The sequence below is a fragment of the Mesocricetus auratus genome, unplaced genomic scaffold, assembly GCF_017639785.1.
Source record: "Mesocricetus auratus isolate SY011 unplaced genomic scaffold, BCM_Maur_2.0 Super-Scaffold_100008, whole genome shotgun sequence".
NCBI lineage: Eukaryota > Metazoa > Chordata > Mammalia > Rodentia > Cricetidae > Mesocricetus > Mesocricetus auratus.
The window spans coordinates 46,031,229-46,043,711 of NW_024429192.1; the positions used below are offsets into that span (position 1 = coordinate 46,031,229).

The window sequence follows — 12,483 nt, forward strand, 5'->3', positions numbered from 1 at the left end:
AAAGAGGTAATGAAGTTGAAAGGCTTTTAGGGTGGGCTCTAATGAGCTCACACTGAAGTCCAAAAGAAATTTAAACCAAGAAGAGACAATAGAAGCTAAGCATTGTGGCACAAGCCTGTAAACAGATGAACAAACACTCAAGGTCATCTTGGAATGTATGCTACTATTTCCAAAAACAAACAAATGAAAACCAAAGAGACCACAGAGATCTGTGTATGCACATAAAAAAATACCGTGGGGACAGGGGACTGTGGGAAGGAGGAAATCACCATCAAATCAAGAATAAACACCTCAGAGAAAGCCCAGGCTAGCAGCATCTTAATCTTCAGCTGGCAGCCTCCAGAACAACAGAAAATGACTTCAGTTGTTTGAAGTCACTAGTGTATGTGTTGTTGCAGCAGCCCAGGTGAGCTAACGCAGTCCCCTGGGCAATGGGGTGACCCTGACTGAGCAAGTTCTGCTTCTCTTTACCACTGGCAAATAACACCTCATGGGACTAGAGTCTGAAGCTGACAATGCCTGTCACTGTGACTGGTAAAGAAATGTGGCAGCCTCAAGGTCAGAGGGAAGATTTAAATCCAGTGCCACAGCCCAGCCTTCTGTAAAGAGCTCTTTTCCTGGTCAATGTCAGTGGGTTCTACATTTCCCTTTACATCAGCCAGTTCACTTGATACTTGCCTTGAGGAAGCTTGACACATGTAACCCAAAGCTGGCACAGAACTCTTTGTCCCTGGAGACCACAGGTACTTAGCTTTTCCCAAAAGCCCCATGCACACTCCTGGAATCCTCCAACATGTGGCTCCACCAGCAGTGGTGGTGACTGTAGGGTGCCTCCAGGCTGTCAAGAAGCGTTTCCCCAGAATGACCAGGAGATGGCGGCGCAAGATTTCCAAACATAGGCACTGACAAAGGATGTTTTGAAACCATGAATGCAGCAGGCTTCCACTACCGAGTCCTTCATTTGGAGTGCTGTGAATTATTGGTCTTTGTCTCTAACAGGGTTCTGTGTTTTCAGCTTCTCTTCTCAACATTTTGTTGTGTGGTTATATTAAGGAATTTCTTACCCCTTCTCCCCAAATCTTTCTCTCTCTACTTTTTTACTTGTTTGTTTATGATCCTTTTTCTTGGCCAGATATACGACACATTCAGTAAGCAGGCATTGCTCTGAACACTTTGTATGTATGTACTATTGTTCTGTCTCTCTGATGCACCCTGTTACACAGGAAGCTAGAGCAGAGTGACAAGGAATTTTAGTAAATTGAGATCTCTAAGAGTCCCTTTTAAAAACAAAAGGACAATCGTGAGTCATGACCAACTATCAAAACAAAAAAGTAAATTAATCTTTAAGAATTTTTTTTAGCCCATGGTAGACTAGTAGTAGATCCCCTGGGTGAGAGAAGAACTTAGCTTCTTACCATAAGACAAAAAGAAAGAGGAGGTGGGAAAATGCCGCTGAGGTATTAACATCACTCTAGGAGAGCAAGAAGACAGGGTACATGGTGGCAGAAGGGAGGACAGCTTGAAAGGAGAATAGAAATGGGGGAAGTGGCAGCCAGAGAAAGCACGAGGAACAGAGGAGAGCAGGCCATGGATGTTAGCTAGAACGGATCCAACCCAAAGAATTCCCAGTCGTGCCATCAAATGTAAGTCAGTTTCCACCTTCCTTAGATGAGGATTTAGTGAGCACCGCTGTGTTCACCATGATGCAAGCCAAGATGCGGGTAGTCTTGGTTGCTCTCTTCCACTCTTCTATGGTTCCTCATACTTATGGCACACTGGGTTGAAAGTGTTGTTCATGTCATCAGCTCTGAGCCCCTGTCATATCGGAAGCCTTCTGTTTATAAAATAATCCCAGAAACTATATTCAAGAGACAGCTGATTAAGTATTAGTCTATTAAGGAGTACTGGGATAATAACCTGTGTGGGAAGTGAACCCTGAGCCTTATGTTATACCTTTTGCAAAAAATGTCTTAATTTTTCTACTGCTATGACTAGACACCATGGCCATGGCGACTCTTATAAAGGAAAACATTTAATAGGGATGACTTGCTTACAGTTTCAGAGGTTCAGTCCATTATGATCATGACAGAGAGCATGGCAACGTGCAGGCAGATGTGGTGCTGGAGTAGTAGCAGAGAGTTCTACACCTTGCAGGCAACAGGAAGTTGACTGAGGCACTGGGACGTATCCTGAGCATAGGAAACCTGAAAACCCACCCCCACAGTGATACACTTCCTATAACAAGGCCACACACACTCCAACAAAGTCACACCTCCTAATAGTGCTACTCAGATGAGATTATGGGGGCCAATTACAACTGCCAATAACTCAGAGCATACAATACAGGTGAAGCCCCTGAAGCTTTCAGAAAACGTGGGAGAAAATCTTAGTGAATTGAAAGTAGATGAGTTTCTTAAGAAAATCACAGAAATAAAAAAAATGATAGGGGATTGGAGAGGATGCTCAGGGCTTAAGAATAACTATTGGAAAGGTGGCTCAGCAGAGGACCCAGCTTCAGTTGTTAGCCTACAACTTCAGCTCCAGAATCCAACTCCATCTTCTAGATTCTGTGAACACCCCTACACACACACACACACACACACACACACACACACACACACACACACACCCTCATAAGAAAAAGAAAAATAATTGATAAATTACACTCCATCAAAATTAAGGAGTAGTTCAGGCCCATCAAAATATTTTACTTAGGAAATTAAAGAAAAGCTACAACGATGGGGGAGGTCCCTCTGTATGCTGTGAATATATGTTTCTTTCATTGGTTGATGAATAAAGCTGTTTGGCCAATGGACAGGCAGGAAGTATAGGTGGGGCTACCAGACTAGGAGAATTCTTGGAAGAGGAACGTAGTGAGTCAAGAGGGAGATACCATGTAGCTACTGGGAAGGTAGGATGCTCAGGCATTCTCTGGTAAGATAAGACCATGTGGAAATACATAGATTAATAGTTATTGGCTAATAACTAAGAGAGAGATAGCCAATAAGGAGCCTTAGCAATCAGCTAAACAGTTTATAATTAATATAAGTCTCTTTGTGTTTAGTTGGGACTGAATGGCTATGAATTGATTGGGACAGAAACCTCCATCCACAGTATAGAAGAAATGTTTGCAAAATATTTTACAAAAGGCTAACATCAAAGAAATAAAAATAATTTCTAAAACTCAACATTTAAAAGGACAAAGGACATACTATCTAAACACATTGCATGAAACTCTAAGAAAACAAATGAAAATACAAAAACATAAAAATGTTTGAAAACTAAGTGGAAAAAATTGTCAAAGAGTTGAGTGGATACTTATACAAGTAAGGTACATAAGGGGCCAATCTGCATTCCCATCAGTCCTCCTGCTTCAACCTTCCATGAGCTTGGATTATAGGCATAAGTCACCACACTTGGTTTAGAATGACTAGACTTCAAAACACTAGTGGGGCCAATTTTTAGGAATAACATTAACTGTCCAGAGCTTTTCTGCTCTGTTGGTGGGACTGCAAAGTTAAATGGTCCCTTTGAGAAAAGGTCTGGCAGTTTCTTATAAAACTAAATATAAATAAACCCTATCATAGACCAGTTTTGTCCCTTGATTTTTATCCAAGATAAATAAAATGATGCCCATAAAAAGGATCATGGAAGAATGCCCATAATGGTTTATTCATAATGACCCAAAATTAAAAACAATCAATGTATCTAACAATAGGAAAATGGATAAACTGTGTTTATAATGGGATACTGTATGGTACTATAAAAAGAAAAATGCAATTAATCACATGCATGCTGTCATATGTCAGGGATTTTATATGTTTCCAAGTGGAATATGTCAAAAATAAAAGCATCATTGATAGGAAGATCATGATGCATTAATAGACAAGTGGCAAACAAAATAGTAACATATTAGTAGTAAGAGATAGGTGATGGATCCACGTACTATAAAAATGCTGTTGCCATATGTTTGAAAGTTTTCATGAGGAGCCCTAAGAAGCTAGCAATAAAAGGACTGTTGGACTTGCTGTTATGAGGTCCTGTTAACATGGCTCTGTTTTTGATACTGTAAGCAAATAAGCATAAGAGAAACCTTGGAAAGGCAAGGTCTCTGGTGGAATACTGCCTCCATATCCAAAGGGATATAAGGGTTATGTAGCAGGGGTTTGTGTTTCTGATATATTTTTTATAGTAAGAAAAAGTCTTATGTCCATTTCTAGAGGTCCCATTCTAACCACTACCTGTCATTCTAACCACCTGTCTTTTCTCTTTTCACCCAACACTTTCTCCATGTAGGAATCTCCCTGCCATCCTTGACTGGGTGAAGACCCAAAAGCCTGGAGCCATGGGTGTCAATATCATCACATCTGACTTTGTGGACCTGGTGGACTTTGCCACGACTGTGATTGAATTGAATGACCTTCTAGAGGACCAAGCTCTGACTAAGTGTTGAATTAATGCTTTGTTTAATTGGATGTTGAGATTGTGGATCTAAGGTAGGGTTCTAGAGGGTTCCAGTTAGGCTGGCTCACTCCTGGGCAGTCATGGTGAAGTGAGGAAGAGAAAGAGGGGCCTCCCTGCTTTCCTCACATAGCCATTTGGATAAAACTCCAAGTTCTTTCATTGCATTTCCCCCAATGAGACTTTAAAAAATTTAAGTCTAAGGGAAGAATGCATATTTCATATGGTCAAGGCCAGAATCTACCCAATGGTTTATGGTGGCAAATGCAAGATGGATCTCAACCATCCCAGCTTCCTGTTGTCTTCTGGGGGCGTCTGAGCCTGTGTGAAGACTAAATTGGAAAGGCATTCCTGGTGAGAACAATGGAAAGGGCACATGCAAGCTCTGACCACCCTCATGGAGGTCTCTGCCATCAACCTAGAACTCTGAGGGGCTCCTAGGGAGCAAAGCACCAGGTTGTCTCTTGAACTGTACAATATCACCACTTCTCTATGAGAGCAAGATGTGTTTATAACCACACTGCTCAGCCACAGGCTGGCTCTGGAAGTGGTCCCCTTAATGCTTCATGTAAACAGTATACCTACCCTTGGCATCAGAAATGTGTTGCCCTATCTTGAAGTATTGGTTCTTTTCATTTCCTTTTGGGCCACCTCTTTAAAATGAAAGGGACAGTGGTGGGGAATCTTTTGTGTGAGGGCCCAATAAGACCTAAATATGCATGTTTGTTGCATGCCAGAATTCTTTATTCTAATTTAATCCTGTAGCTTTCTCCCCAAATGACTATCAAGCAAGCACCTGCATCATTTTGGCACAGTCTCCTTCGGGGCAAGGTCTTCACGCCTGATTCTGGAGTCACATTTTATGGTTGTCCGCTTGGGACCCAGTCTGCTGTAGGACCCCATGCTAAGTAGATGACTGCTTGTCCGTGACGTAATGGAGGCTGACCCTGGATGCGTGGGCACGTGCAATGGCATTAAAGGAGGAAGTTCCAAGCGGGTTTGGAGCCAGTCTGTAACTCCTTGCAAACAAGACTACCTCGGGGACATTAGGGTGACTTATATATCGTCAAGTGAGAAAAAAAAAAAAGCAATGCTGGAACATTTCCGCTTCTTTTTCCTTTTGGTCTTTTTTTCTCTGGGTTGTTCTAACCACCACTACATGAGGGCTTGGAAACTCAAGAGGGAATTTATTTTTAATTGATAACATGAAGGTTTTTTTTAATTGATAAGAGCCCTCTTGTTTCCTCTGCTTTGTTTCTATACTTATTTATTCATGGAGTAAGTATCTGCAGTGCTGATCGCCTCAAGAGCACTCACACAGATGTTTACTGGACTTTTCCTATCCAGGACGGACGCTGCTGTGGTCTTCCACCCACGCACTGGATGGTGCATCTCAGGGCTGTGAGTGACCGCGTTCCTTGATATAGATGTCCTACTCCACCTCAGTCCTGCTAAGGGTGGTATATAGATACGGATGTGATCTAGATCCAGGAAGCCACTGCCAAAGGCATATACACCAGGGACGGAAGTGAAAGGGTCTTGAAAAACTACACAGGCACGTCTGTCAAGCCTTGCAAAGACAGCAGCTAGGAATAACAGCTGAACACAGACATGAGCATGCTCTGATACCCCTTAGCACTATCTGAGAATCCCCAGGGAGGTGCCAGATTCCAGATTCCTAAAAAGGATTATAAACAGGCAATCCTGAGCCAAGGAATGGGCATTTGCAGAGACTCCCTCTCCTAGGAGTTTCCTATCCTTGGGTTTCCTAGTTAGATGGTGTATGTTGACTGCAGCAGGGATATCTTGGGTGAGCTACTGAAAACACTCGTATGCCCCACAGTGCTGATCATCTGGTCTTCTTTATTTTTTTCTTCCTGAAGTAATTTAGGCCTTGACTTTTTAATCTCCATAGTTCACGGAGGCCGAGCACAAACGCCTCTGGGAAAGCCTGCTTTGACTTCTCTTGTTCTTGAATTTTAATCCCTCCCAGAGGAGGCTTCTGAGTGATCTTGTCAAACTTGGTGGAGCTTTCTCTGCACAGGGCTTCCTTGTTGCGCGCGAGTGTGTGTACCCTCATCGCCATAATTTTCCATCAAATATGATTCTGAGATCTACAGAGACATTCTGGAAACCCTGGCCTACCCCCAGGGTTTTATTTTTGTTTTCATTGTCTCATTTTGTTTGTTTGTTTGTTTCATTGCTTTGTTTTGGTTTTAATTCTCCATCAGTTACCAGGGACTAGATCATTTTCCATCCCATCAACCCTTTGTTACTTGGCAAAGAGATAAGGAGGCAAGAGGAGTGCCATTCTGCTGTGTGTTACTGCAGCCTCAGCTTCATCCAGGTGCTTGGTGCTATGGGGCTGGGCGTGTCAGCGGGTATGGGGCTGTGGGTGTCAGCGGGTATGGGGCTGTGGGTGTCAGCGGGAATCTGCACTAGATACCCGTTTCCCTTTAAGGCTGCCGACTGTTCCGTGAATTGTTTACTTCGTCTCTTCCCTTTGTTCTTAAATGCACAGTTGTACCACACTTATGACATGCACCTTGATGTCTGCATGCTGCACCAAGAAGCATGACACTTCCAAGGCCACGTGTACAGCCCTGCTCCCGTAGTGAGTGCATGTACTGGCTCTTCAGGCTGCTTTGGGGTCTCGGCCTTGTTGTTATTTTGAGAGTCTGAGAGGTGGGGGCAGGGAGGATTATTCACAGTTTTCTCCAGAAATTACTGAAATCTCGGCCCCCAAGACAAAGACATCCAATGTTGTAAAGGCTGCGTGTAATTCTGTTCCTTGAAGACCAGACAGAAACTTGGGGTTGGAGAGAATAACAAGAGAATATAGGCCCCACAGCTCATTCTGCAATAGTTATGAGTAAGAATTCTGACCCAAACATGTGACATGTCCTCGAAAATCAAAATAAGTCTCTCAGATCAAAATAAGGCTCCCAAAATTGTTCAGAATCAATTTCAAGAGCAAAATGCTGCTTATTAACTCAGTTTCACAGAATTTCTACTTGGAAATTTATCCAACACAGCCATTATTTCCTTGATGGCCCAGACACTTGTAGGTTTCTGTCAGTTAAAGCAGTGTCTCAAAACTTGAACACTGAGCTTACCAGAAGTTCCAAGTGTGTGATGGGTAGAGACTGAACAGAGAGCTCAGGGTAGAGCTGATGGAAGGGGCGGTGAGTGTCTGAGGATTTGGACTGATATCATGGCAGTCTTAGAAGCCATGCAAAAGAAAAAGAAAACTTATGTTTGCTGCTTGAAATTTGATCCTCACCATTTTCTTTAGCGCTGGGTTTAGACTCCTGCATGTTGGAGAACATTTAATCTAGAGTTCAAATCCAGGGTTTTATATACATATAAAGAAAAGCACAAGACCTGAGCAGAGATAATGACAAACCTTAGGAGTCTCAGGTCTTTCATAACTTCATGTTCACATTGGAGAATGTATGCTTCTATACAACACAGCAATGGCATGAAGCATTCTGAAGTTAAATGGAGCTTTCTGATGTGTGGGGATATCCACGGGTCTTTTTTTTTCAGTCTTACCAGTGGGAAGTAATCCCAAAGAGACATGATACAACCCACCATCAGCACACAGTAGAAGGTGGAAAAGAAATCCAGGTGAAAGGAAACTGCTGTTTTATCTGAGAAGCAAAAGGACTACAAAGTGACATCATTACAGAAGTTTTATAATGCATTTGATTCTATTAAGTTCTGGGAAACAGAACAGGAGAATGAACAGGCCACAGACACAAGATCTCCTCCCTTAGCTGAACAACTGATCCTGGGTTAACCTGTCCTTGGTTCTTTCATCTTTAGCAAGGATGCAAATCTCAGTTGACTGGTTCATGCAATATATAAGGTCCTAGGGCTCAACCGGAATCCCTTGCACTCTGGGAGTGTACCTTTACAGTGATTCTTCCTTCTATACACATGTGCATTGAATATGGTTGGAGTCATTGTCCAAGACTATAGTACAGGCTGATTGAATTTGACTATGAATTATACTTTCTGGAGTCTATATAATGTGTGGGGCTCAAACAAATATGCCCAAGTGTATGTTGGCCTCTGAGAGGTGGGCTTTCTGAATATGTCCAGAGGAAACAACAGACACTGAGGTTATCAAACATCTTGGCTGACAGGATGCTGATTTGGGACAACACAGAGGAGCATAGATGGCCCTCTGGATTCCCTGTCTGTCTAGTACATCTTAACCCTCTTCCAAAGCTGCTTCCTTATAGTTGGTACCACAGTTTCATTACTCAATAGCATCTCCGTGGGACACAGGAGAGTGAAGTGACTGAATGACAAGTAGTGACAATATAAACTTCCCCTTAACTCTAGATGGTTCTAATCAGCTCTTTACTGCCCCAAGTGACTCCTATTTCCACAACCTTTGGATTCCCAAGTTTCCTGCTACAAACACTGGCACTAATGGTCATATGTCTGAGCTAACCTAACTCAGAAGCAACCCTACAATGATGCTAATGATTCTAAAAATTAGCAAAGTTTTAGCCACTGTCAAAATATTCTAAGATAAGAATATTCTGCTTTAGATACTGTGTTTTAGTATCAACTCCAGCAAACTTGTTCTTAGGATTCATCAAACCCATTTTAAAACAAAGTGGTTTGAATAACCCCTCCATTCTTTGGGAGAATTCAGAATTGTAGGCTGTTGAGGCCCTGTATCAACAGTATAGAGGTATTTTCTGTCATCTTGGAGTGCTGTTTTCTCCTGTATCCTAGCATCCCCAACCATCTGCCAATTACTGCATCACAAGATGCTGACAGAAGATACTCTTTGACTGTAGTGGTAGTTGTTTTTTTCATATTCTTAAATGCATTTTTTTGCCTCATGCTCCCACCCAGTCATTAAAACTATCTTAATTGGAGTCCTGAAATTGGGACCAATACTTAATTCAGATAGCACAGGCTTGCTCAGTGTTAAGCCCACTAGGAAACATAGCACTTTGGAAAGTCATATACATGCCTTTGGCAGCTCTGTACAGTTGCAATGTCACACTTGTTAAAAGTTTATAGCACTAATAACAAGTCACTTATAGATCTATAGAATCGAGATGATAAATCTTAGATCATATTCTAGAAACAACATTACTTGCTGCTACTAATTATTACTCCAGTGTTCATAAGTATTAAATGCAGGTTGTTTATGCATTATTTGTATTATGTATATGCCAACTATAATACTTAGCCTTCCTGATCAGTAATTTAAAATTACAGAAACTGTCATAGTGAAAATAAGTCTTGGTCAGTTCAGATAACTCATGTATCTGATAAATGCTGTAATGGAGATTATGTTTTATCTTCTGTTACTTGATTTACATTGCAATGCATGTGGTTGCTATACTTAAGAAATAATAATCAATTTTAACAAATTTAAGGTTAGGGATAAAATTGTGCATATATGATACTTGATATTCTGAAATGTATTTTGTGGCTTGTCACCTTCATACACATTTCACTTAACTTCTTTCCCTTTAGGAAATAATTGTTCAGTTATATCTCTTTTCTTCTTTCTTGTAACTTGGATTAAATCACATGATTCATCCTAAAATATTGTGAAGCCACAATACCTCATTTTAACTGTGAAAAAAGTATTGATAAGTCTGATCATATGATGTGTTTCCTTGTATTTGATTTGAGCCACTTATCAAGGTTTAATCTTAGTAATAAAAATGAACCTTTAATAGCCATGTTTCTTTGGTGTGAATGAACGTTTTCTTACTGACCTGTGTCTAACTTTGTTTTGAAGAGCTGAAGATTCTGTATCAAGAAGACTCATCTGAACTTAATCTGCACTCCCTAAGATGGACAGTGTGTGGAATGTGTGCACAGCCATGTTTACCAGGCTTCTTCACGTGTCACCCTTAGCACTTCAATCATTTCTGTTAAAGTTAGCCCAGACCTTAGTGACATCCAGAGTCCCTCTTGATCACCATCTCTGGCTCACCTAATTTGAATAATTTATGGATGCCAAAATACTCAGCAATGACCTAGCCATGCACACAATGAATAAATCAAGAGTAATCTGATGTTTCGGTTGCAATGGAGATTACTGTATTTGTCTTCTTGTAATTATTTTTTAGTGGGATACCTAGGTCTGCTTCTTTTCTTCAAACCCACTGCCCATTTTTTTGCCATATGTTTCCAAAATAATGACTTGTTATTAAAATCCTTTGTCAGAGGTCAAATTTAGTTTGAGTGGTAATGCATCTCAACAAAGTCAAATGTTGGAGCAAGTAATTAGGATTGCCAATGTGTCTACTAAAGCAACCTCTGCAATTTAAGAACAGCACCAAAATGGGATGTTTCTGCCTGTATTCGGGTGTTGCTGTAGGAAATCTGTCACACCAGCTCTGACCAACTTTCATGTGCACATGGTCAGGTATTCCCATTTATTTTTTAAAAATTTGTATTCATGTATAATGTATGAGCTGTACAAAATAACAGACTTCATCATTGTAACCTCATGTATGTGGTATGCTATGACCAGGCCCAAAGTCAGTCAAAGTGGGTATGATCTGTGTGGCATGAGTGCAGAGATATTTGTATCCTTCTTCAACTTCTGAGCAAGTACTTTGATGGAGACATTGCTTCTGTGACAAAGAAGCTCTTGCATTATGGATGGACTCTGTAATATCTAACCACAGATTAATTTCTCATTTTACTTCCAGGCTATAAGCACAGCACATGCACAGATCTAGATTCTATATGAACTCCATCACCTCCCAGCTGTGTGACCTTAGGCAAAGTGTGTATTTGAATCTCTTTGTAGAGATTTTGGTGCTGAGTAAGCATGCAGTGCTGATATTACATCCAGGGGCTATGACTTTGCACATCCACTTTCTAAATAGCAGCCAATATCGTGCCTTAATATATATGCCTGACAACACTCATGTTGACTGAATGACTTGTCAGGAACTCATCACTGAGACAAAGGTGGTAACTTTAGGCAGTGTGATCCACTTCTGGGAGCTTTGCAGCAAAAGGTCTGCATGGCCTCAGGTGCCTAGATTTAGTTCATTCTCATTCTTCCCCACCCTGATTATGGGGAGGGAAATCAACAGAGTGAAGGAAGACACTGGACACAATGACTAGGAAGTAGTCATCATCTATATTTCTAGATTCAACCACCTGAAATGGTGATTATTTCTTGGATTATACCTTAGAAGGAATTAGTGAAAATATGTTTTATTGTTGTCTAAAAAGTTATGAAATTCCTGCCCCAAATAAGTGTTGTTTACACAGTGGGACTCATTCCATTGGAGACATACATGGTAATGTGGATTCAAGGTGACCATGTCCTTAAATGATTGCCATTAACCATTTAGTAACTCCAGTCAGTTAAGAGTGAAGTCACAGCTGAGTGAGGAAACATTTTATCATCTAAAAAGAAAGACGCCGCAGGATTCAGCTAGTGTTCAATATCATTTTGCTTGCATTACATTTATTTATTTTGCCCTTTCTTTGTAAAAGTGGTTTTCCAATGAAGGTAGAAATTTCCCTTTCAAAATAGATGCAAGCTGTTTAAAGAGTACATTGTGGAGAAACTATAGGAATAACTTCCATTTCTGACTCTTTCTAGATTTCTTTGGGCAGGGGCTGCTGCTGGTGGTACCACACACTTTACCCTAGAACTGAGTTAGGCGGTGCTCTTTCTTACATACTCTTCACCCAGTAAGTACACATGTGGGCTACTATGTGAGATATGAGAAAATCAGCTCTTCTTTTTGTCAGAGGGGAACTTCATGTTTTCTGTGCAAGTCCATCTTCCACATTTGGAACAATTCATACTGGAGGGAAGCAAAGGTCTTTGTGTCAATCCCATCCATGGCCACATTGGGCAACTATTGAATGCAGAGAGCAAATCCCACTCTTTCACCCTTGGAAATGATTTCCTTCCTGTGAATTCCCAAGGTTAAGATGCCTGGAAGTCCTAGATATTTTAGTGCAAGGGTAACATTTGTTTCACCAAAAGGAATTCTTCCAACC

At 41.1% G+C, this 12,483-nt stretch overlaps 1 protein-coding gene across 1 annotated transcript in view; it reads left to right on the forward strand.

Annotated features, from left to right (window-relative positions):
- Window positions 1-10,184, forward strand: part of Plcxd2 (phosphatidylinositol specific phospholipase C X domain containing 2) — a 55,176-nt gene extending 44,992 nt beyond the window's left edge. Inside the window, exon 4 of the mRNA XM_005074768.4 lies at window positions 4,297-10,184. Within this exon, the coding sequence (XP_005074825.1) occupies window positions 4,297-4,453 (157 nt within the window). The 3' untranslated portion in view covers window positions 4,454-10,184. The remainder of the gene's footprint in view (window positions 1-4,296) is intronic.
- Window positions 10,185-12,483: the final 2,299 nt, after the last annotated feature.